The sequence below is a fragment of the Daphnia pulex genome, chromosome 2 (genome assembly GCF_021134715.1).
Source record: "Daphnia pulex isolate KAP4 chromosome 2, ASM2113471v1".
NCBI lineage: Eukaryota > Metazoa > Arthropoda > Branchiopoda > Diplostraca > Daphniidae > Daphnia > Daphnia pulex.
In genome coordinates, this window is record NC_060018.1 from 6,705,923 (window position 1) to 6,732,333 (window position 26,411).

The 26,411-nt window shown below is 43.4% G+C and overlaps 1 protein-coding gene across 4 annotated transcripts in view; it reads right to left on the reverse strand.

Moving 5' to 3' along the window:
* Positions 1–2,238: 2,238 nt before the first annotated feature.
* LOC124207367 overlaps positions 2,239–26,411 on the reverse strand; it is a 48,422-nt gene continuing 24,249 nt past the window's right edge. The window contains exons 2-11 of one of the 4 annotated variants that reach the window (XM_046604791.1): positions 25,223–25,353; positions 20,833–21,208; positions 20,572–20,631; positions 13,682–13,764; positions 13,193–13,606; positions 12,775–13,125; positions 11,264–11,347; positions 7,074–7,214; positions 6,031–6,126; positions 2,239–4,090 (exon numbers count right to left, since the gene is read on the reverse strand). In XM_046604791.1, the coding sequence (XP_046460747.1) occupies positions 4,038–4,090; positions 6,031–6,126; positions 7,074–7,214; positions 11,264–11,347; positions 12,775–13,125; positions 13,193–13,606; positions 13,682–13,764; positions 20,572–20,631; positions 20,833–21,208; positions 25,223–25,353 (1,789 nt within the window). In that variant the 3' untranslated portion in view covers positions 2,239–4,037. Of the gene's footprint in view, positions 4,091–6,030; positions 6,127–7,073; positions 7,215–11,263; positions 11,348–12,774; positions 13,126–13,192; positions 13,607–13,681; positions 13,765–20,571; positions 20,632–20,832; positions 21,209–25,222; positions 25,360–26,411 lie in introns of all 4 variants that reach the window. The other 3 variants (XM_046604782.1, XM_046604771.1, XM_046604800.1) reach the window with 3 other exon arrangements.

The following is a 26,411-nucleotide window of genomic DNA, read 5'->3' on the forward strand; positions in this document are numbered from 1 at the left end:
TAACTACTCGAGTGTAAAACTGAAATGAAAGGATATATCTGAAAACGACCCAAATGCCTAACCGTTGCATAGGGGGGTGGAGGGGGGGGGGCTAAAACTTTGGATCTTATATAATATATTGTTATACTTTTAACTATACAGCAGTATCTAACATTGGCCCAGTATCAAGTTATATCCACCAACCTGCCAGCTGTCATAAATTCTATATTTTTTAAATTTTATTTCCCTGGCTGACTCTTCTTTCACGTTTAGACTGTTGGACGCGACGCCAGCAACATTACGGTGAAATCAAGATGAAATAGAGAATGCGATGAGTTTTCTTCTCCAGCTTAAGTCCAGTTGACTTGCTACAATTATTTTCATTAATTCCAGTGCATCCTGTCTACATACCGTATATAAGATGGTCGAAGATGGTTTTAGATATCAAATGAAAAAAAAAAAAAAAAAAAGGTTACGCAACTTTTCTACATTTTACCTGCAATAAAAAAAAAATAGTGCTGGCATCATAATTTGTTTATTTAATCTCCAGCGCCGTTCAACTCCATTTTGGTCAAATTCACTGTGTATACAAAGTCAAGGAATATAGTTAACCGTATAAATGCTGACCAGTTCGTTACGGTTCGAATTTTCCTTTGTATACATATACCACATGATGATGAACCCGAAAGAAACCAACCACGGCACGGCAGGTCTTGTGGCGTATCACAGCTCGATCCCGACACGACTTGCACAGCAGCAGCCAAAAGCACCGAATCTCGGCCTTTATTTAACATGAAAAATGTTTTTGAAAAGCACTAAATCATGCAAGTTCTTTTTTTTCTTTCTTTTCTTTCTTCTTCTTCTCCAGCCACAACCGACCGTGTCAGATGGAAATCGATAGTCAAGGCAGCCGCGAAGCTATTCATTCGCGCGTTGTTTCATTAAAATTCCAACTTCTCCAAGCATAGCGCCGGCGTGATGCATGTAGAGAGAGAACAAAACAATCAAGTTTTGATATCTAAGTCGTTCGCGCGATCACAGCGTGAGTGCGTGTCGAAGAGGAAACACTTTGAGCTAAAGGGTATAAACCCGTAGAGGCCATACATCTCCGTGTGCGTATGCGAATGCGCGTAACATATGAGAAAAGCCCAACGGTTTGACGAATGATGGAATGGGGGGAAAAACATTTGAAACCAAAACGTGGCGTACACCGAGCGAGCTACATTCCTACCATTTTTAATAGTCAAGAACAAATATACAGCAAACCATGATAATTTATAATTACATTGTGAAGGCTATTAAGCTTTTGTAGTAGTTAAAAAAAAGTAGACGCGGTGGTGTAATTTGTTTCAGTGACTATCCAGTCTTGTATTGGCAGTGAATTAAAATTTTCCTTGTTTCGTTGTTTGTTTAGACTTCTCTATCATTGCAATCACCCGACAGCCCTACTGAAAAGCTCATTTTAAATGCGCTTCGCATGAAACAACTACACCTCCCCTTCACACTGATAAGCTACAATTGTGTGTATGTATACTTAATGCTCTATTGTGCCTACCGACTAGTTTGCTGTACAAACACCTTTCCAGCGGCTAAAGTGGAAAGTCTACCTGAGCCATTAATAAGGACGACGGGCCACGGGCAATGTCGGAAGAGAAAAAGAAAAGAAATATACGTGTTCACTGTACAGTACATTCAATAGTCAGTGTATTTTCAATAGTTAGATTTTTCTAAACCTTTTCATTAAATAGACATGGGTATATAACCGTGCATGATATGCTGCGCTACACACATCACTTTAAGCAGAACACATGATTGCCCTTTCTATTTGTTTTCCAACTTTTGGGGGTTTCCAACTGCAGGCTTGCGTGTTGACAAGCTCAACCCTCGACGTGAACCGAATAAAGAATATTTATATTTCCACTCTTTCACGCCTTTTTCATATTTCGTTGGTTAGAGCTATAGTAGAGAGGAAGGCTGTTCAAACGTATCAACGAATTGATTTTTCGACAGTATATTTAACTTTTCCTCTTATTTTATTTGTTCAATTTCCAGTGCACGAGATAATAGGAACGAGAAATTTTAAAAAAAAAGGAACCGCACAAAGATATTGAATGTCATCCGGTATTATTTAAGTGCGATTGCAAAATTGAACTTCCAATTATATACGAGCGGTAGATATAATAATAGCTACACCTTTTTCTTCAAATTTTAATTAATACCTTTGCTATTACGTAAGTAGTATAAACTCGACACCAAACGTCAAAGGTATTCAATAGCGTTTAATAAGACACAAACACGCAAGAAGCACAAATAAGAAAACTTGCTGCCGTGAAGCAAAACAAGAATAAGTATCAAGGGTATAAAGGGCAGGTGTGTAACGGAACACAAGAGTGATCACACAGTCGGTGTGGAGGGAGGGAGGAGGAGAGGGGGGGGGGCAGGGAAACACCTCTTCGTACACAAGAAGTCGCGGGTGGGGTTGTAATGTAGGAAAAGGTAACTAATCAACAACAGACGAAGACCTGGGCAATTGGGAGAACAGTAATAAAGTATGAAGTATACGATGATTGGATAGAGCTATGAACAGGCAATCGAAGAAAAGGTGGGTTACGTCAAATTTTTTTTTCCATTTTAGTCGACCTTTTCCCATCAAGACAGGGGGGAAAGAAACAAACACAAACCAAATAAAACAGTGCAAATCGAGAGAATAAAAAATAAAAACACACACACACACACACACATTACTGGAGTGACGCCCGCAAAATAAAAAAGAAATATAAGATTAACTTTTGTTATTTTTTAATTCACACAATACGTAAGAAAACCCAAGATGTATACGCTATATAAGATCCAAAGTGATGGTGGTATTACAAAGTTGGCTATATACCATAGAAAAGTGCATCTAAAAAAAAAATTCTTAATGCGCATTAGAGGCCCAGCAGCAGCAAACTTCGATCAGCTATTACATAACATAGGCCTGGCTTGCGATTAAATTCTTTTTCTTGTTTTTTGTACATGTTGCAGTCAGATTTGAGATCGCTAGTATGCACTTTTCTAGACAAAATGATCTCGCCAGTCTTCACGCCAATGACTCTCTTTTTTAAAAAATGTCCGAATGCCTTAATTTTTTCGAAAAAAACGCCAAACCTGTCGACGCTTAGTCGTCTCACACATCAACGGGGGGGATTACAGCACAATCAATTTTCAATTGGGAAGGAGGAGGAGGGGGGGGAGATATAAAATGAAATAGTTAGACACGGAGCACAATCAAACTGAGGTAATGGAGCCCACAATTTTACATAAACTATTTGTCGTACAGTGTACCGGGTATAAATTTCGAAACATCACTGAAAAACTATCGTCAAAATCTTCTTTTCTTTTCTTTTTTTTTTGTCCAGCCCAACATATCCTATACACCGATAACGGCAAATGCTGGTTGCGTATATAAGAGTGAGACGAATGAATTAAACAGACAACAGCCAAGAATCGTGACAATAATAAAAATAATAATAATAATAATAAAAATTGTCTTCTCGTCGCCCGAGCGAAGTTCGCGGCCGACAAGATCCAATTAGTGGGGAAGATCCGAGAAAATGATATTAACACCATGAATGCAAATTACGTCTACCATCGTGCTAGCTTATGACGGCTATATAAGATGAGAAAAATGGATCTAATATATAGAAAAAGTGACACGCACACACATTCACGTAGAAATGAGAGCCGATCGACACACCGAAAAGGAAAATAAAAATCCAAAACGGAATACAGCGTATACGAAATATTATAGTATATAATAGAAATGATTCGGACAAGACGACACCGTTGCGCTGCTCGAATTCAGAAAGAATTGCTCCGTCTTTCAAAATGTAGGTTGCGTCATCGTCTTCTTAAATAGCTAAATTTCCTTTTTTTCAATGGCTTTCCGCGATGATTTTTCAAAGATATCGGCCGACATAATACAGAACACAGGGACATCAAGACTTTTTGTTGTTGTTATTGTTGACAAGGGAGAGGAGAGTTGTTGCATGGGGCTAGAATTGTGTGTGCACAAATGCTTACGATGCATTGGTGAAGAGCAGAGAGTTCTTGTAATAGACTCCACGATTTTCTGTAGGAAAAAGAAACAAAAGATATCAAATCATTAGTATCGATACATTCCTGAATAAGCATTAAACAACAAAAAAAAGCTTGATTTTTCAAGTTCATGTATATCTCCTTCTTCACTTGCATTTGGCATTGGGGGTTTAGATGAAAAGTCGATCAATCACCCGAGAGAAACGGTCAGCAAGAAAAAAGAAAAGAATAAAAAGAAGCGACTAAGGTACAAACGGCAGACAACAAAGCAATAATCCATCAGCCATTGAAACAAAAACCTTGGCATTGCTCAGACAATAGAAAAGCCAGCCCCCCCCCCTCCTTCTTCTTCTTTCATATACTATATAACCTCAAAGTCTCAAATTCGATACAGGCTAAAGAGTACAGGCTATCGAGGATGGAAAAACCTTTGGGCATTTTCTGCATTGAACATTTTTGTTTTTTTTTGACGAAAATGCCACACTCTATATCTGGTCGGGGGGATTCTATACAGCTCGCTCGCTTCTTATTCTATATAAGATATACGTTTGGGTTGATCTTCGTCGGAGGGCTCCTCTCCGACGTGTTTGTCCAGCGTTACCAATTTGATCGCCATGACTTGACAGATACCGCGAGACTTGTTCAAAAGACTGCCGCTGAGACACAGAGCTGCTGTATTAAGCCGCCGCGTATAATGTTCTTCTATCTTTTTCCCTTATTTTTTTCTTCTTCTTCTTCTCCTTCATGGTTTTCGCCTCCGCCTATATATATTCCCTTCGTATTTTGACGTCGGTTCTTATTATGATGAACAAACGCATAAAGAAATGAAAGAAGAAGAAGAAGAAAATCAGACAAAAAGAGTGGTACTATAGATAATGCTGAAGGAGAATTGGCTGTTGCCATACAGAGGGAATTAACATTTCCGACTTTGGCGACTCGATCTCGAGTTGTTTTCATCCATCTTCGTAATGAAGGCTACCTCCAGCTAAGGGCTGGAAAATAATACGTGACTGATCACTCAAAGGGCGGATCGAAATGTCTCCACAATTCCACCATCACGACACCCAAGGTAACTTCATTTTTTTTTTACCGCATTGAATTGATTATACTTTTTCCATAACAAGAATATCAATCGAATTGTTCGAATAGCTCCTCGTTTTAGAAATGATTTCCCGCAATTTGATTCGATTTTTCTATCCGATGAAAAACAGAAGCTTTGATTGAATATATTTTAAAAAAAAGACTGAAAACAGTCCAATTCCAAATGTGTTATATATATTACGCGTGTCGATCAATTAAGGGAATGTAGAGCTTTCAGCAAATAGAAAAAACCGTTTTTGCGCCTTCTGTTAAGCGCTCCTGGCGTGGGTTTTTTAATGTCGTGATGATGCGTGATGACGCGAAGGTTAATTGACTGGCCTGCCCACTTCACACTATACCAGTAAGGAAATACAAACTGGTTTCTATGCTTTATTATAACCAACAACTGGCCCTTCCTCCAACTGCCAACTTGTAGGGAAAACTTTCTGGGTGGAAATGGGAAAACACGAAGAAGAATCGAGAGAGAAAGAGGAAAAAAGAGCTGACCGTGAGAATATCACCTCACCCTCTCGATCTTCCAAATAAAGATGGAAGACGTAGAGATAAAGAACTAAAAACAATATACACACCAAAACAGAAAAAAAAGCCCATCCCGGTAAAGACCACGAAATCTCACGAAAACAAAATAAGAAGGACAAAGACAATATAACGAAGGAAAGATCTCAACCTAACGATAACACATTAAGTTGACACATGCAAGCGGGAAAGAAAGAAAAAAAGTTGAACATGAACACACAGTGTCTAGCCAAACCCTCGAAAGATATCCGTGAATCAAGACTAATATAGCCATCAGCGCCCAGTGTGGAGTTTGGATATATAGTCATAGTATATTTTCAATGAAATTTTTGTCAAAGATTTTTTAATCAAACTCACCAATCGTGTTGGCTGTCTCGTTACTCTCCGTTGTCTGAGAAGGTGGCTGCTGTTGTCGTCCTTTCCGCTCTTGATCGATCTCTTGATTGAGTTTTTCTGTTTAACAAATAGACCATAAAAAAAAGAGAAAATGTATGACGTTTTTTTTTTAAAAATTTGAAATTATTCCGTTTTTGTTTGTGTATTGAAAGAATCGTATCATCAGTGGATCCAATGAACCCCAGCACGAAAAAAAAAAAAGTTTTTTGATCTGGTTTAGAGCGCGTCTAAATCCTATACGGCCCAGCAGTCATCCACACACACATGTATAAATATAGAGTTCCTCCTTCCCTCCCCACGCAACACACATCTATCAAGTCTCTACCGAGCTCGTCGCCATTGACATGCAAATAGCGCTCTCGTATTCAAACCGGGGCGCTGGCAAGGCAGAAACGAAGTTAAGAACAAATGGAAGAATTTTCGACTTCAATTCTTTTTTCCCCCTTGAAAATCGACTAAATCACGGCCAATGCTTTGACTCGACTTGATGTATTCTTTGTTTGCCCTACAGAGAACAAATCAGATCTGCTGGGTTGAAAATAAAAAGCTCTTGATGGGATGTAGGTACAACAGCAATTGATTTTCGCGTGTGCGTCCGCTTTACGAACACCCCCTTTTTTCATAGCCGCTGATTTGATACTTGACTCTTGGTCATTTTTTGATTGAAGAATTCGCTTATCTGTCTGTGTCACTTGTCATGCATGGGTTTGAAAACGAGAATACACACACCCAGCATTTATACTGTAACAGCTCAACAACAGAGAAGATGGCCGGGAGCAAAACGCGCTAGAATATTTGTGTCAAAGCACCGAGAAACACTCGGCGGAGAATAGCCATAAAATCTCAGATGAAAATATCTAACTTTCAATAAATAGGCATTTATGTTCAATTAAACATTTTTTGGAACGCCGGAAATTCATGGGAATAAAGTTATAGGAATTGCCAGATCACGGAAAAATCGGGCGAATTCCATTTTTTAAAAGAAATAATGAAGATTGACTTACCACTTATCACAAGAAAAGTCTCCGACGAAGTTGTCTTGAGAGCCTCCTCAAACTGGCATCGGCGTTTGGTTTCCAATTCGAGTTGATCGGCAAGCTTTCGGCGGGCCCGGCGCTCCTTTTTCAGTCGCTTCTGGTAAAGCACTTTAATAATGGAAAAGGAAAAAAAAATATTAAATAAAATAGAATAACAATAAAAAAAGATGTTGTATATAAAAAAAATCCCCAAAAAATCTGATTTCGTTGATGTGATTAGACTTTGACGCACATATAACATGGCAGCTGCTGTCGGCATTGTATTTCCAATCGTGCCTACTCATCATCAATATGTCAATCTATTGTGTCGCGTCCATCTGGTAAACACCGTGTACCCAGCAGCAGCAGCCGAGGCCTACACTGTTGCTGATGACATACGAGAAGATACCTGCCGCGTCATCTCCACTGTTTCTGGGCGCATTTAATGTAAATAGGCGCCCATGTTCTGGTTGTATACAGTATACACTATATATGATAGAGGGACGACGAGTTCCTGTTTGGGTTGATTTGACATGAACGTGCTTTACAGCTGGCGTTCGCTCCCTCCGCACCGGTTCACCCCACCTAGTTACACGGCGATATACATTTATACAAGCCCCATCTCATGTCGAGATGTGCGATGCCACTTTCGTTTCTTGTATAAAGAGTCGGAGCTATGGATAACGTGACAAGCCATGCAGAAGCGTACAAGTCGCTCCTAGCCTTTTTTGACACCGAATAAAATGACGGATGGTGCACATTTTTCTGGCAATCAAAAGGTTGTTGCTGCTGCTTATATATATGACTCAGGAGTTTGATGGGGAAACTCTTGGGCTGATATGCCAAAAATGCTTTTGTTACTTCCCTCTTTTCCTCTTCCTAGCTGGATGATGGCAACTGATAAAAGGATAGGATACACAAGATTGATTATCAATTGATCCTATCAGCCGAGCATCCTATCTGATGCCGTTTATTATTCAAAATCGAAAGTTGAACTCAAAGTTCTCGGGTGTAAGATTTTCGTTTAGAATAAGAACCGTCGCCTCGATATAATAATACCGTTGAATCAGAGACATTTAAACTTTGAGCAAACGGGCACTCTGCGTGTTCTTATTGGGCTGCCTATAATTTTCGTTTGGTAACAACACTGAAGGGGGGGGGGGAAGTCCCACAATCATTTTTATTGAACATAAGACAACGACGTCGGATTGGACACAAGAAAACCTTTCGAACCCGAATGAAATTGAGTTGAGCAAGATTTTTCATGAAGAAGCCTTATAGATATAATATACCTAGGGAACAAAGCGATATACCTCTCTTCAAATGATGGAATAAATATCGGACGCCTGCCTTTTTTTTAGATATTGAAAACCCTCGAAACAAACAAAAAAAAAACATCTAAAACATGAATGCGGACAAACGGGACTGTATGGCTGTTGACTGTTGAGCTCCCGGTTTCTGTCAAACGGGGTGGAAACGGAGGGCTAAAGGCTAAACTCAATCATTTGACCCAGACTGTGAAGCCTTTGAAAGAAAAAACAACAACCGTGCAACATGAGACGAGGAAAAGAATAAGGGAGGTTTCGAATATTTGCTCTTCCTGCCCTCCTATTGCGCTGAACCAAACAACACACACACACACAAAACGCCAGCTAATATTTAGAATTGACGGAAGTGAATACCTCTGCATTCAGCAGATTTCAAAGGAGTCTTAACAAACTCTCCCATTTTAAGTGGACGAGCGTATGGGGTACTAAGCAGGGAGGGACGACGACGAGCACCGAAAAACTCGTGAACTTCTTGTCGGCTTTGCAATTGGGCCTGATTAACAATCGTTTGTGCTGACATAACGATGCCGCCGTCTGCTTCTGCCGTACAGCAGCGGCGATATGAAAAGCGACAAAAGGATTCGCCTCTGTCGAGTGTATAGTCTCTTCCAGTGATATAGTACTACTACTGAGTATATGAGGGATTGCATTTGAATTAGATCAAAGGCGAAGTCACTTGTTTGACTCTCTTCTTCTTCTTCTTCTCGGACGGGACCAAGAGCTAATCTCTTGTTTCAACTTCTTTGTCTATCAAAGCGGTTTCTCTCCCTTGAAATCAAACGAAAACCACCCGAAAATCGCTTGCGCTTCGTCGCCGTTTTTTTCGATCGCCGTCGCCGATGGATGAAAAGAAGATTCACTCGGCAGCCGAGCGAGAGTTCACAGTTTGATCTCGTTCGTCTATTCATTGTTTTCCTTATCTCTCTCTCTCTCTCTTTCTCTCTTCCGCTTTATTTTTCGCCTATAGCCTTCTCAGCACTTGGACGACAAAATCTTTTGTGATTTTCATCTACTACAATGATATCGGGACGCATATGCTGCGGGGTTCCCCTACGACTACCAAATATGAACTCTTGAACTCGCCTTTTGTCTCTCTTTCTCTACTCCTTTTCTTTTCCAACTCTCGTCGCTCCGTGATTCTTTGTCGACTAGAATATTAGACATATCTCTTCTGGAGAACACAAAAGCGGGAAAAAATAGTCAGATCTTCAATTCAATGACCTGTACGTGGAATGATAAAGGACCTATTAACTTTGGGAATCAGATCAGCCTAATCAAAAGTAAAATACCTTAAATGGAAATCGATCTAACGGAGATGTTTTTGACAAAATCTCTATTTATAGGCCTGTTGTGTATAGGTCATTTCTACGCCGGTGTCTACACAAAGCACAATAGGTACCTACAAAGTGTGTGTATTATATAAGGACCTTTTTTTGTGTCGGGTATACTTATATGCTATGCCCCCGGAAACCCCCTGAAATAATCATTTGGTTCAATGCGTCGAACATTGCTGGTCTATCGCCGTGTTTTCCGATAGAGAATATAAGAACCGTCTCTTCTGTCGGCTTCGCTCCCAACACCAATCTTTCATATGCTGCTCTAGTAAAACACAACCCACCCTCCGAAAGAAAGAAATAGAAAAAAAAAATCGAATTTTTGGGGTAGAAATAAAAGATGCCGATATTTTCGCTTCATTGGAGCGGTAAAAGACATGTCAGACCACATCGCAACTTCCGATTCACTTTCCTCCTCTACTGCGTTTTATCCTCCTGCCTCCGACGATGGTGGAAAATATATTCTCCCAATCTTCCCATTTTCTTTTTTTGTCTACCCCTCTATATTATTAAAAAAAAAACCTCAAAGGCAAGTGAATCTTTTCCACCGATAGTTCAATAAGAAAATTCGTGTGTTTGAGAAAATCTCATTCACGGCTGTTGGTTTTTTTTTTCCTTCCTGGTCAACTTTTCTTGTAACCGTTGCGAAGTTACATCTCCAAAAAGGACGTAACAATCAATTCAAACTCAAAAATATAGAGCCAGCAGCCTAGCGTGTGTTGACTATATTCAAGAGTCAAAGAGAAACAAAAGCTGAGCGCTGCTGTTCTTATAATGTCGCTGGCCATTTGTCAAGAGCATTGCGTCATTTTTCAGAATGCTCTCTCTCGTCGTGGGTCCACATCCGTTTCTCACCCCTCAACGTGCTGAAAAAGGCCCGTGTCGACTCCATTCGCCGAATGATAATGAGGGGTGGCCAAAGGTGTGGGTCGTAGAGGACTCTATTTTCTATGTTGTTGGGTGGTGCTGGGCTGGTGCCATATACACAAGCTGCTGCTGGATAATATGGAAAGGACACCTAATATACCCGTGCGACATCCGAGTCGAAGAGAAGGAGAGTTCCTGTGCTGCCGGGGCTAATGGCTCCTGTGTGCGTTATGTGTCGAATCAAAAAAGGAAAAAAGAAAGGGGAGGACGACGACATCTCCGCGCACATATAAGCGTGTACTTAATCTACCAAAGGGCGAGACGAGCGCACGTGTTTGATAATGGACTGGGCCTTTGTTCAAGTGCTGTGTCAACATTGGTTGCCACACGATAGCTTTTGTTTCATTACGCCATCATATTCCGGCGGCGGCGGCGGAACACATTTATTCCGCATAGGCCTCGATCTCGTCTGCTGGCGGTTTTTTTTTCTTTTTAATCAATACTGCATACACAGCTATAGATAATTGAGCAACGGTCTCTCTCTCCCCCCCTATATACACCAGCCCTTTATGAGAAGAGTTTTGATATTCAAAGATATGGCGGAATGAACCCAAAAATATATCAAACGGTTGGTGGTGGAAGAGCTTACCTCGCGAACGTTGATCTTCCATCATCTGCTTCTCGATGCTTTCCCGCAACTCCCGCTCGCGGAGGATTTCCATTTTCAGCTCGGCTGTCAAAAAAGAAATGGAGAGTGAGTGCGTGTATGCATGTGTGTGTGTGTGTGTACATAGTGGGAACGAGGGATCAGAAAGAAAGCAAACCCCCCCACATCTACTTTAGCTTTTTAACTTTTTCCTTCTCCCCTTTCTCGCCAATTTAAATATTTCCCCTCTCTATCGTCCCTCTTATGTATTTATTATTTTTTACAGTTACACACTGCACTCAGACGTCGTCGTCGTCGCCGTCGCGCAATATTGTCTCTACGGAGAGAAAGTGTCAACTGGCTTTTGCCACTCGGCTCTTCTCAGAGAGTCAACCTCTTCAAAAAACAACATCTCAGTTGGATTTTTGAGTTTTTTTCAAAACTCGACATGACGACGACATTTGCATCAAGCCCTTTAACCGCATTATAGAACTTCCCCCCTATCCACAGCGCTCTCAAAATTATTGTATTATCGTCGGGTTCTATTTTGAATGGATCGAAAATTATATCCAGTGGCAACTCTAAATGTTGTTAGAAACGCGTTTCAAATATTATTTGGAAGCCTCTTCTTATTTTCATGAGACTCAGAAATTTTTATTTAAAAAAACCTACGATGCGAGTACACGTCCGCGAGTCTCAATCATCTCTCCATCCCGTTCGTGTTTGCTTTAATAAAAACTTGGTGGTCTGAGGTGGGGGAGGGTGTATGTGTTTCTCTTATAATATAGAGAGCCGTTGAATTTGTTTATGCTTCTCCTCTAGCTAGCAGGCTAGCAGACTAGCTAGCTAACTCCATTGTTAACTTGTCTCCCACTCTGCTGGTTTCTCGCTCTTGTGCGTACCTCGAATTGACGCCGCGCTTTTGTGTACGTGTGTGCTGTGGGTCTAGCGGTGATGGTGGGCCAGCCCATTTACTCTTCCTTTATTTTATGATCTATCTTCTTACACCGGGGTCCCCCTCTCTCCACATATACGTTAGCCTGTCGCTTTTCTCCCCCCAAGAAAACAAATGACTATTGTTCCATAAAGGAAAACTCAAAAATGAAATAAATAAAGAAGAGGCGGAAGAAAATGGCCTTTTTGTTTTTCTTCGCCCGTCTAAATAATACCGCCACACGTTTTACTCTGTACATATCTGTGGTTGCAGCCTATATACATCGTAGCAGCAGTAGTATAGTTAGATTGTTTTTCTCCAGTTCGCCCTCGGCTAACAAATGAGCTTTTTTTCTCGTAATGGAGACTCCGGGAAAACATTTTCCGAGTCGAAACCGACAAACCGCAAAACGTCCAAAGTGACGAATACGTTCTCGACAACAACTTGTCAAGCCACATTCTTCCGCTGGACGTACAGGTTTTTCTTTCTTTTTCTTTTTTTTATATAATCGGAGCGCTTGTTTGACAAATCAAACAGCCAAATTCTTCTCTCTCTCCATTCTTTGTTTTGAAATTGTTACCTTTTTCGTAGTTGGCCTGCCGGTCCTGTTGACGGGCGTTCTCGGCGGCCACCTTGAGGAGTCCCTGGATGTTGCGCAAAAGATTCTCGGTGGAGCCGAGCATGACCGACTCGCCGCCGCCGCCACTGACGGAAGCGTTGAGGAACGCCGAATAATTGAACGCCGCCTGGGCCGAAGCCGCCTGTTGGGCCGCCTGGTGGGCCGCCTGGGCCGAAGCCGACGAAGCGCAAGCCGCCGCCTGGGCCGCCGCCTGGGCCGCTGTCGCCGCCGCCGCCGTCGTGTGCGATTGGCTCTTGTCGCTGTGACGGGGACTCGATGACCCGTCACGATCCATTTCGTCGCTGGTCTCTGCTGATTTTGCGACAAATTGAAATGATGAAAAATTCCATTTTGATTCGCCCAGCCATTTCTGTCCTACCGTGTTTCTCCTCGTCGGCGTCGTCGTCGTCATTAACGTCACTGCGGTCGTCGTCGCCACCGACGCCGCCACCGCCGCCGCCGCCGTCGTGGCGACGCAGCGACGGGTGGTGGACCAGCGCGTGGTGATGATGCGGCCGAGGAGATGGCATTTCCTCGCCGCCGCTGCTGTTGCTCTCCTCCTCGTCGTCACCGGCCCGTCGCCCTTCTTCCTCCTCCTCCTCCTCCTCCTGCTGGTGCTGCTGGTGATGGTGATGATGATGATGGTGATGGCCGTCCTGGAGCTCCTGTTGAGCGTGCGGCTGCTGGTGGTGGTGGTGGCGTCCCATCTCCTTGTCTTCGTGGCTGACGGAAGCGTTGTTGTTGACGCCGTCGCAACCTTTCGACAAGTTGAGGACGGGACTAGCGCTCGATCCTGTTAATCACACATTCCATTCGGACATTTAGAAATGATTTTGGTGGCGCTGAAATTCAAAATGAGATATTTTACCGTTGTGTTGGGGATGATGGTCGCGGGCTTTGGCGTCCAGCGTAGAACTTGTCTTCTCCGATTCCGATCGATCGTCCTTCAATCTGTCACGAAATCAAAGGGCAATCAAACGTTAGATAATATTCATTGAGGTTATTGAGACTCAAAAAGTTGTTGGGGTCGAGACCCCCTCTCCCCCCTCGAAATAAAAAGAGGCACTTGATTGTTCAAATGACATTTGGTGGGCGCAGATCTAATCGAGACGGCGAGCTTCATTGCTTGTTGATCGGGAAAGAAAAGAAGAAGAAGAAGAAGAAGAGATGGGATAGATCAGCACGATGAAGTGAACCTTGATTGATCATAATGAGATTGAGTTTGGTGTGTCTGCTGTTGCGTGCGTGTGCGTGTGTGGGCCGGGGGACTAGGCACAGGGAAAAAGAATGGCGAGCCATCGGAGGGTGGATGAAATGAGGTACGACGAAGAGTGGGGGCCGAGGGACGAACGAGAGTCGGAAGAATCGTCGAGAGTTGTACTACTCTATACAGTCTGTGATATAGTCTCGATCTAATCAGTTGCAATCTATCCGAGCGTGCCCATATTGCGAACTCTCGAAAATTCTTCTCCTTCAGCCGGGGAGATCTAGTAACCTCTATATACTCGGCTGTTGGGCAGGAGCCGGAGCGACAAGAGAGAGACGTCAGCGCCATGCATAGCCGCGTCGATTGCCCAAGTCAAAACCCGTTGTTGACCTCATTAGTGCCGCATAGAATCTGCTGTCGCTCCCTCATCTCCCCCCGTATAGGAAAAAGAAGAAAAAAAAACTCTTATCATCTCATCTCGTCGTGTGTGTGTGTGTGTGTGTGCACGGGGCCCCTCAGTCTGACAGTCGATCCCCACGAGAGCACCAACCTGATGCATTTTTCCAATGAGATTTCGTTTTTCTTCTTCTTTTCTTTTCTTTTTTTCTCCCTTTTCCATCTCATTTATTATTCTTTCTTTTTCATTTAGATTTTTAACTCGCTCACACGCCTCGCTCGTTTCACGGCAACTTTTTTTTTCTTTTTACTTTTCCAATATTTCTCCTCCCTTCTTCTTCTACATCACTCTTGTTTGTTTTGTTTCTTTCTTCTTTTCCCCTCTGTTCGCTTGTATACCGGTATATAAAAGTCGCCGGGAGTAGAGTCAAAGACACAAAACACAGAGAGGGCATAGACAGATTGATATAATCCGACGCCATCATCAACAGAACCGTGATAAAGTAAAAATAAAAAAATAAAATAAAATGGGTTGAGTCTGTGTTTTGATAGTTTTTGTTTGGTTCAGAAAAGAAAAAGGGCTATATACTATATGCCCTGATATATCAAACATGTGTGGTGTCGTGTCTATTTAATATATATCCTACCTTACACAAATACAACTCCTATATAGTACACGTGTGTATACATATAAATATACACAATACACATGTATAAATACGTCTCTCTCTTTCTCTCTTGTATGTGTGTCTAAATATATATAAAAAAAAGTACTACTACTTTAGACAGGAGCAGCAGAGACCGAAAACGGAATCGGCGGGGTTGGTTGGTGAGTTGTGCACGGACGCGGTTGTGTAAATGCACCGGAGACACGCCACCCTGAGCGGTTGGCCTCTTCTTCTCTTTTTCTACTCTCTTCTCCTGTTTACGTTTCATGTCCGAGTGTCAAAGATAGAATGCAGTTAGATCGTCGCGCCTCTCTCTACCAGTCAGTTAAGGAAGAGAACTCGTTTTTTTTTCTTTCAAAAAAACATTCCCACATGTAACACACACACACACACGGTATCACCGTCTACAGCAGTGTGTACCAGCACACAGGGCACAGCAGTGAAAAAACCCACACAGACAATCATTTTTTTCCCCCTCTCCAAAACTATCTCGCCCGTGTGTTTTCCTTTCATCTGCGGGACCGCCCCAACTCTTAGCGCCCCCCTTTTTTCTTCTTCTTTTTCTTCTTTTTCTTTGAGTTTCCTCCGCCCTGCAATCTATACGAACGGGAAAACAACAAGGAAAATGGGGGCCCGCGTTCTTCTTCTTCTTCAACCAACTCGTCGACGTGATGAGTTCGTTAAGATTTTCTTAGATTCTTTTCTTGTTTAAAAATAGATTCTCCTCTTCTGTCCTCCTCATACCTTCACCGCACAAGACTGTGATTCGATCGGGTGTGTGTCCCGCCTAGATTCAATTCCGACGACGATCCCCGCCTTATATGATTTCCCACACTTTGATGCGCCCCGTCCGCCCGTCCGTCCGTCCGTCCGTGTCTGCGTATTTTATCCCCGTGGCGCGCGCGTTCGAATCTTGACAAATGTGAACGTAAGCAAATGCAGCCAGTCGAGAAACAAAACACGCCCGACGCGCGTATATATATATATACGTGAATGTCCCAAAAGTTTATTATAGAATTTTTTTTTTTTCTAGCTCTGCTGTGTGTGTGTGTCTGTTCTGGCTGGCTCTGGCCGTTAGAGAAGAATTTCATAACACAAGTGGCAAAAGGCGGCCGTACGGGAGTCGGAGAATTTTCTTCGGGATAGAAGAAAACAAAAAAAAAATAGGAAAAAGGAGAGAAAAGAGAGAGAAGGGGTGGTGTGAGTTGGAGGGAATGAAAATGTCTGGCTTCTTTCTTTTGACAGCCCTCTTGTGTCTAAAGTCTCTTTTTTGTCCGCGTATGATGACGGATGAGGCCCCGGCTCACCTTTTTTCCTCTTTCACAGCCCACCTCTTCCTCCTCCTCCTTCTCCTCCGCAAAAGAAAGAACGAAAGAAAAAAAGAGGTTTTTTCCCTATTTTTTCGTGTTACCAACACACATACACGATTAAGATCACGTTTTTCAGCCAGAGGCCAAGGTATATATTCCTCCTCTCGATTTTGATCTGTCTGATTTGTTTTGGGGGTTCTTCTTTGTTTGTTTTAGTTTTTGAATGCTTCAGAGGAATCTCTTGCACATCATCACAGAGTTGAGTATAGCTTCAAAACGGGCTCAAAGAAGAAGCGACTATTCTTTTGTTAATTGAATGGTGCTGATCGAGATCTATTGATAACCACACGGAGCAGCAGCAGCCGTATAGCGTCTCTGCTAGAGTGGGAAAACGGCATAACTGACCCCTTTTGTTCGGCGGCGGCCCGTTTTTTGTTTGTTGCCGTTGCCGTTGTGTTGTTGTGTTTGCCCACATATATAAATCGCATTCTTTTGCCGGGGTCCTTCATCATATACGTCTGTTTGGCCGATGGAAATTGTGAGGAGATGGATTGAAAAATGGGCCTCGCAGACACACACACACACAGACACAACAAAGTCTTGTCTATCGAAAGACGAGTCGGAATAAAAATAGAAGCTAGGAAAGATATCTCTCAAAAGAAATTGGAAAGCCGATCGCATTGGACGCAGAGAGAGAGAGAAGAGGGGGTTAGATTCATATACCTAGGTACGAAAGGGTAATCTTATATCTATCAACATTTTTTTTTTCTGTCCGGGGGTAAGAATCGCGCCGCTTGGGTGTAAATCGCCGAGCTCAGTTTTGAGAGACGAGCCGACCTTTTTATTTTTTATTTTATTTATTTTTTTCGAACCAATAAACCCGTTTCATATTACGATTTTTTTTGTTACGTCTCTTAACGACTACCGCGCCGTATATATATCTATGGCTTACGTATATATTTATATGTTTATAAAATAGGCATATAGAAATAGATATATACAACCGGCCAAAGCGGAACGGGAACGTAGAAAGAGAAAAATAGAAAAAGAGAGAGATGACGGGGTGATTGACATGTGGAAATCCACAAGGATTTCCTGCCTATTGTATGGATATAGATTTCTTTGCTCCGACTGGTCCGTCAGTTATTGAAGCCAAGCTTCGGCGTATTATTGCAAAGGCGAAGAATGGGGACCGCGCAATAAGTCGAGAAAAATAATTCTCAAACCCAATCTACTACTCTATATTCCTCCTTCTTTTTCTACGTTTGTTCCGTCCGTTTTTGGGGAAAAAGCTGCTGCGGCTGGCGGCCATTCAATTGTCTATATAATTCCACATTAACCCAAAGCTGCCGATATATATAGCCAAAGCCGCCAGATATGTATGCGTGCCCAGTCAGGTCTTGCCCACGCAATCAGAGAGTAGATACACAACTAAATAATATGCCGGCCTTTTTTCTATTGTTTAGCTGTCGACTGCGGTCCTGATGGCCCTTTTCTCGTTGTGCCGGGCGGGTGCTGGCCGTGTGCTGGCAAGACCCGAACCTGAGATGCGTCCAAACGAACATGTTGTTGTCTTGCTCCCCTTTTTTGGGCGGCCTGGACACAGAAATCAATTCATTTTTCCAGCTCTGACTCTTTGCTATATTTTTGGGGTTCTTGTTGAAAGAACGGGCGTGGCCAGCGGCCAAGGGGAGAAAAAAAAATTTGTTTTGACTTCCCCCCTCGTGTCTGTACAGAAAATGACAACGTCACTTTTGTTTAGATGGAATTGTGGCCAGTAATCATTAGCAAACAGAGAAGAGCCAGCCACCGCAAGCAATTCTCCCGGAGGGTCATTACCTCGCCAATGTGGTTCTAATCTGAAAACGATCTTACGAGACAAATGGAGCAAAGGCCACAGGGTTGCGCTCGTCAACTTTTCGCAAATGTCTAGCGCAAATAGATCCAGATGAAGACTCGACTAAACATGATCCCAATGATGTCGGTTCTACTTGAGTATATCTACAGTCTGCATTCAATTAAATGTCTCAAAATATGTTTAGGTTGGCCGTATTAAGTACGAAAGTTATCACCAATGCACTGGTGTTGAGCTCTCCAGTTAGCAAGTTCTTTTTTTATTTGAATAAATTTCGAATAAATTTGAAAGTCTAGACTGGTCTAAACTTATTTATATAATGATTGGACATACGTGCCGCATGTGGATGCACTTGATCCGCCTGTATAATATCGTGATTAGAATCGATTCGCACGAGAATATAATCAAAGGGCCGTTGCGTCCGATTCGGTACGCCTCTCCCGCAGCTTCTAGCCTTTTTGATTCTTTGTCGATCTCCATCGCATTAAACACGGCCAGACGGCCTGTGGTAATACCCCCTCAACCAATTTGACATGACGGATTCTGTGTCATAAATCCGTCATTGACTCACACACTCATCAAAAAGTCGCCTGCATTTCCCAGTCTAACGTAATGATCGCGTATATAAGGATTCATTCGATTCGGCCTATCCTTTTCGCCGAGAGCTGGGAGTGGCCCAGCAGTGGCGATGTGACGCGCATATGTAAGAGAGAGAGAGGCGGGATTACTAGTCACCACATATTCTCCTCCCGGCTAATGGCATTTCTCCTCTGCAAACTGCCGCACTAATTTCGCTCTCTCTCTCTCCCCCCACACAACTACACACAACACAAGTGAAGCTCATTGTGTTGACAGATCGACCCAAATGATCGACTCGTCTACATTTGAACTAGACGCCTTTGCACACAGCCAGGCCCGTCGTCTATACAACACAGGATCGGGAGAAGAGAGAAAAAATGAGAAAGGATCAGCATATGTTTGAGCATATGTTGTTTGGGTGCAAGAGGGGGAGGGGGTGAAGAGGTTGGGTTAAGTGGGTATAGGATGGGAAAGTGCTGGGCCTAATATGACGGCCATGTTGCAATCTAGAGATGAAGAGAGACACTATAGAGAGAGAAGAACGGACTGGTGGACGGTACGTATGGAAGACCACAGCGCCAGAAGAAAGAATATTATATAAGGCACCACCACCGACTAAAAGGGATTCCATATTTATTCTTTAGTTAGTTAAGCCGGGCCCCCGGATCATTGAAGTTGATCCGGGCGCGTGTATATTATAAGGACGACGACGACGACGACTTTTATGCCCGATGAAGCGAACGAGATAGACGAAGAAGAAGAAGAAGAAGAGGAAGAAGGAGGAACAATTTGATTGTTGTTGGGACCTTCTTGTTTGAACTCGTCAGCGAGTCGGATCACATCCTACCCGCAACGCTTAAATTGCATTTGGCTTCTTGATGAGGCGGAATAAGAGACTGGCAGCAGCAGCAGCAGAAGCTGAATTCCCTCTCTCCCCAGACTCTCTCTCTTATTCCTATAGATTTCCAGTCTTTTTCATATCCTCCATCAACCCTCTTTGTCATTTTTTTTTGCCCCCAATGGAGCCAGGAAAACAGTGAGCGCTGGATTCTTTTTTCTTCCCTTATTCCGTATAGACTCCCCCCGCCCGGTGACAACCCACACGCGTGCACATTTATATTACAAGAGTTCTGAATATTCCGTGTACCTATTAAACAAAAAAGAAAACCCCGAAAAAACGCCAGAAAAAGGTATAGACGATGTGCGATGACGATGATGATGACGACCATGTCAGAAAAATGCTCTCGCCAAAATGAAAAATCTTAATCACGAATGACACACACGGCTGGGGTGTTTCATTTTTCTGATGCAGAGGCCATTAAAAAAATAAAATGGTAAAAAATATAAATATATCCAGCGAAATAGACGTCAAACCGGTGACGGAAGGCAGAGAGGGGGAGGGGGGAAAAGAGTGCACGTCGTCGGGAGCGCGTGAAGGGATTGAACTGACTGGATCTCATATTAAAAGGGCGGCAATCTGGTTTAGATTTTTTACTTTTACGAATTTTTTCTTTTTTTCCCCCCTTTTTTTGAATGTCGCAAGTTAAATTGGCACCCCGACCGAGATGCCGACGACAAGTTTGAAGTTTGTCTCAAACTTCTGACTCAGCCCCCACAGCACAGCACTGCCGGTCTTGATCGACGGGCAGATTTCACCACAGGAAGTTTTTGAGATTTCGTTTGATGAAATCGAATGACGCAATTTAGGGATGATAATAACCGGGAAGCAAATGTTTTCCTTACCGTTCCAGGTGTTTGACGACGTCTTCGTAGGCAGCCCGGCAGTTCTCCCAGAATCCGCTCCTGTGAGGAATTGAATAGTTTTTTTCAAATTGAAATTTTTTGAAATTGGCGCGCTTGGTCATCATTTGTAATTTCAGTTGGCAATTTGGCATCGCCGATGAAATGATAAGAGTTTGGGTGGGTGGGACCCGTCGTCTTGCATACATCGTGATGTGAGCATTAAGCTGGGCCGCCTGGGCGTCTCTCTAGCGTTATATTTACCTGGCAGCCGCCATGGGGTCGACGGAAGACGAGCCTTTGCTGACAGCGTCCGACTCTGGCCGGTTAATCATGGCGTGGCCAGCGGCGGCAGCTGCGGCAGCGGCCGCAGCGCTGTGGTGAGCGGCGTAGTTGGCGGACGCCTGGCTATGGGAAGCCAGCCCGTGGTGATTGGCACCTGCTAGGTTGGCCAGGCCGGCCTGCAGTCCAGCCTGGTGCATGGTGGAGCCGGGTGAGCCGAGCAGAGCATGCTGGGCGGCGGCGGCGGCAGCCTGCTGGGCAGCGTGATTCAGCGCCATGAATTGCATCGGGTTCAGATGGGTCGGTGGCGGGTTGTATCCATTGGCCAGCAGCGGAGACTTTTCCATCCCACGCGATTCTGTTATACAAAATAGAAAAAAAAAAAAAAAAAAAAAAATTTTAATTTAGTTTTTTCTTGTTTTCAATTCCAAACGTCACGTTCAATTGAACGAATTGGTCGTGCGCCACTTGTCTAATGGTCCGTGTCTATAGTCAGAGCCATTTTGTTCCGATTTCGGAACACGTTGTATATACAATACATAAGTGACAATGTGTGTGTGTCCGACACTGTCTACTAAGAACGAAAAACAAGAGTCCATATGCACACAGAGAGCCGCAACCGCTGTTGAGAAAACACGTTGAGTTTCACCCGGTTAATCAACGGAACAATGTTGTGACAATGTATAGCATAGATGGCCAAGTCTTCCGAGCAGTTAGCTCAAACGGTCTGTGCAACCATATCGGTGAGAAACAAAACCGAACATTTCTTCTCTCCCTCAACGATTGGAATTTCAATGTGGCACATCGTGAAACGAATTTAAGAAAAAAGCCAAAAAAGAAAATGGTTTCGTTTCCCTAATGTAAAAACTATTAAAAAACAAATAGGAGGGAAACATTGAAAAACCGCATTTTTGGTCGGAGTGTAGAGATCTGGAACTGCTGCTGGACTCGTGTAGATGTGGAATAAAACACATAATAACTGGAAAAATGAATCCAGCAACAATTTTTGTTTTTTCTCTCAAAATTTTCCGTTTTGGACTTTTTTTTTCTCTTTTCTTTTTCGATCGACGTTCGATTGCCTTTTCTCACCCAAACAGCACGATCTTCGTGTTGGTAATCATAGAGGAAAAAAAGGCAATCCACCATCCGCAACTGCCGTGTGGCGGCGGATGATCTACGAGCCTCTCGTCCGGCTGCCTAGACGATCCCTCCCATCGGATCAACCATTTCAAGCGCGCGGCATGAGAAACAATTGCCAGCGGGTTTCCAAGATTTTTTCCCATTTTTTGTTTTCCTTTTTTTTCCCCCGCAAGTAGAGACTGACAGGAAAATCAAATATGAAGAAGAAATCAAAATATCTCAAACGACGTCAAAGTTTTTTTTTTGGTTTTTGAAACCCACCAATTTCTCTTATTCTTTGATTCTTTAAAATCAGTTAAATTTAATAGGCGCGCCCACGGAGTTCTAGAAGAATAAAAAAAATAAAGGACGAATGTTGAACTTGTAGCCGCTGCTGTGAGAGCGGGGCGGGCTGTCGGCGGATCACACAGTGGCTGCTGGCCGGCATGCGGATAACGTTTTGACGTTTGTTGGCTACCGTGATCTCGGCGGGCCTATATATATATCTTATACCTGCGCCTATATCAACTCTATAGTAGCTGCTGCTGTGGGGCGGACGGGAGCCACCAGCCAACAAATACACAAACCCCCAGCAGGCCAGCACAATCGAATGTATTTAAATAAATAAATAAGTTTTGTGGAGTAGCATTGTAGGCTCAATGGCGTGACAGCGGGATCCCAGTTAGGAGCTACAGAAGAAGAAGAAGAAGAAAAAGAGCTGATCTTAGTGTTGTGGGCGGTTGGGGGGAGATGGAGGAGACGGATGCCCGGCTTGTTGTTGTTGTTGTTGCTGGCCCCAGCATGACTTCTTGTTCTCTCCGTCGGCGCCGTCTTTATCTTTTCCTGACTCACTCACTGCTGTTGCTGCTGCTGCTCGTTTTTGTTACTCTCTCTCCCCCCCCCCCCCCCCTCAGTTGTTACTATTGCTCCTGCCCGGTTGTTGTTGCGGCTGTTGTTGTGGCCACCACCACCACAAAAAGAAAAAGAAAAAGAAAAAGAACACAGTTGCAGACCGTGACTTCTGTTTCTCCTGATGCGGAACATTCTTCAAACAGCGAGGAAGAATAACCCCCCCGACGGCCCATACAAAACTATCTCCCTCCGCTTATCCCTTTTTTTTATTTGAAATTTTATTTCTTCTATTGTTCCAGTTCTTACCATTTTTTTTTCCTTTTATCATTCGCTTCTTCTTTTACACACACCACTCTCTCTCTCTCTCTCTCTGTGTGTGTATCTCCATCTTCATCTCTTTTATTATATGTACTACTACCTTCCAACGTAATAGAAAAGAATAAAGAGATAGTTCCTGGCCTTTTGCGCTGGCCCCTTTTTTTCCCCATTTTCTTCATAGTTCCTTAACTTATTTTTTGGGGGTAAGATTCATCCGAGGCTTCTTCTCTCTCTCTCTCCTTTTTTTTCCTTAATGAAATCTATTGTGTAGTTGTGTGGCGGGGCAACTACATAACTACACCATAGCACGTCGCCCGGCGCAATAGTCAAAGAAATGCGAGAACCCACCAATCATGACTATATAGACGCACCATTTTTCAAACTTTTTCTTCTTCTTCTTCTAATGCCCTTTGAATGTACACGTTTTTCCTTCCTTTCAAAGAATGGAGCAGCAGCAAAAGGGTCTCCTTGGGTACGCGCTAGGCTTTCCGTGACCAGCCTCAGGTAGCCGCTCAACTATGTCCAGTGTGTCCTAGCTATCTCTCTTTTCACGCTCTTCTTCGTCCAAGGTTGCCGAAACAACCAATCAATCCGCCCCTCCCATTTCTATATTCTTTTTGAGAGACATATTGTCAACAACGGCAGCAGCATTCATCTGAATGCTCTTTTTATTGCTGGCGTCTATTTTCGACATTTTTCTGGGGCGGGAAAATTCCTGACTGCGGTGCGACGTCTATGACGCGCGCAAATGGGAAGGCCATAAATTCAAAGATTCAAAGCGGGAAATTCAATTAGGAACGAAAGCCTTAAGGGGGTTTATGTCAGTCAATCGGCCCTTTTTAAAAGACAGACGATGAGGTAATGTGGCGAGCACACCTATATATATATATACGTAGATACAGAAGCTCTCAATCCGCTCCATATATCTCCGCTTTATAATCCTGGCCGTGTCGTCGTCCGATGTGGGAAAATCTTCGACGCGGTTATAAATATACACAGTCGATGTCTATGTATATTTATATACATACAAACTGACCCCCCCCCCCCCCATCCACACACCCTAACACACAAATAGGTGGTTGCTGTACATGTACATGTACACACCCTCTCAATGACAGGGCGATAAATTCCTGTTAGATAGAGATGAGGCCAAAAAGAACGAGCGAGCGTGGCGGAGGTTTCCAGTTTCAATCGACCCGCTTTGACCTTTGACGTAATCACTCGGAATATATAGAGAGAGATGGGAGAGGGAGGGGAGGAAGGGATGGAATCTTGATTCTGTATTATATGTATACGGATGAGATGGAGGAAATGCCGGCAGTATAGTAGTGCATTGGCACCGTGGCGTTTACTTTTTTAATTTTTCGGTCGCGCCTTTGGGGCCTATGTAATATCTGTTTTCCGGGAGGAGGAAATGAATAGAGTTGGGGGAGGGAGGGCGACTGGAACGGACGAAGGGGTCTGCTGGCCTTCTCTCTCTCTCTCTCTCTCTCGTTGTTGTACGGCGGCGGTGGTGGTGGCTATAGACTATTGGAATTGGCGGCGCCAGCCAGTATGGTTGGCCCAGCATTGGCTGTCATTGTAATCGTCTGCGTTACTTGTATTCCCATCACTTGGTTGCCGGACCGAGGAGCGACCGAGACAAAACAAAAAAGAAAAAAAAAAGCTACACAGCAGCACTCTAACATAAAATAAAAACTCTGCCCGGCGCATTTCCAGTGATATATAAAACAAAAAAAGGAAAAAGAAAAAAGGTAACGAAGCGACGCCAGCACGGCTGCCGTCAACAACGACGCCACCGAACAACAAACAACTAACCGAGGGCATCAAGAACACAGACCACAAAACAGGAGGGGGAAATGAGAGCCAAGGAGATATACATACTGGGCAATAGGACGGCCAAAAAGACGGGCACTGCAGCAGAGATGGGGGCAAGAAGGAAAAATAGGAAAAAGAGGCAAAGTGACAGCGCTATTCACGGCGGGCGAATAGCTGGATGCTGTTCGTTTTACTTTTTTGGGAAATGAGGTTCTTTAGCGAGCAATATGTCTTTTTTGTGTGTGTGTGTGTGTGTGATTTTTACCTGTGTTGTGGCCGTTCTCGTAGGGCATGTAGTCGCCGTTGTCCAGCCGGGGTTTCTTCATCTTCATTAGGACGTCGTGTTGCGGTGAAGTGATACCCATCAACGGAGATCGTTTCGGGGGTCGGCCGGGCCTGGAACTAACAAAGTAGCAGAAAATCACTGGACATTTAACAAAATCCCTCGCCACCCCATCCCTTACATTTTCTTATTTACACTACCGGTACATCAGCCATCCCCCCCCCCCCCCCCCCAGCAAATGAAATCATAGTAGGAATTCAATAGTTTTATCTATATTAGAGACCGTGTAGTGTATATATAATCAACTATAGCACCGTACGGAATGTAATGTTATATCTCTAGGGTGTATATAAACACAACCTATACAACAACAAAAGCAACAACAACAACTCTATCTTCGGTTTGTATCTCGAAAAGAAAAAAAAAAACAAAAATTCGTCTCGTATATTTTATCCCAGATTGGAATGAAATTTACATGCGTGCCAGCCATTTCCAAATCATCATTTAGAAAAGAAGGAGATAGAAGGAGAAGGAAAGAAAAGAAACTCGTTGTAGTACCTCAAAAGAAAAGAAAAAAAAAGGAAAACAACAAACAACAAAGCTAAAAAAGGGATTAGGAAAAATAGATGTAAGCATCTCTCTCTCTCTTTCTCTCGTCCGTGTGTGTCTGTGTGTCTGTGTGTGTTTGCGCATGTAACATTCGTATGGCGTCAGAAGAGGATTGCAGGTGTTTGGTGATTTATTTCACTCCTGCCCTCCCTATTTTTCTTTTCTTTCTTTTCTTTTCTTTTACTAAAGGCCCTTGACTCTTTCTCTCTCCAGTCGTTTTCTTCTTCCTATCATTTCTCCCAGGGCTCCTACCATCGAGACGGCGCTGTTTTACATATTTTAATCAATCTGGACTGGGAATTGGCACAATAAATTCATGTTAATCTTTTTTCGGGTTTTTCTCTCTCTGTGTTTGTGCTCCGTTCGGGACGAGGGGGAATTGACCGTGTGGCGAGAGAAGAGAAGAGAGTGTGACCCCCCACCGGGTTCTATCCTCTCTCTCTCGATCGTGATAATAATGCCCGCTCTTGCCCGGCCCCATGACCACCACAGCAAAGGCTGGCCCCCAACATGGAGCGAATATAAGGAGACGAGAGTCTAAGCCCTGCCTTGCGCCCAGCAG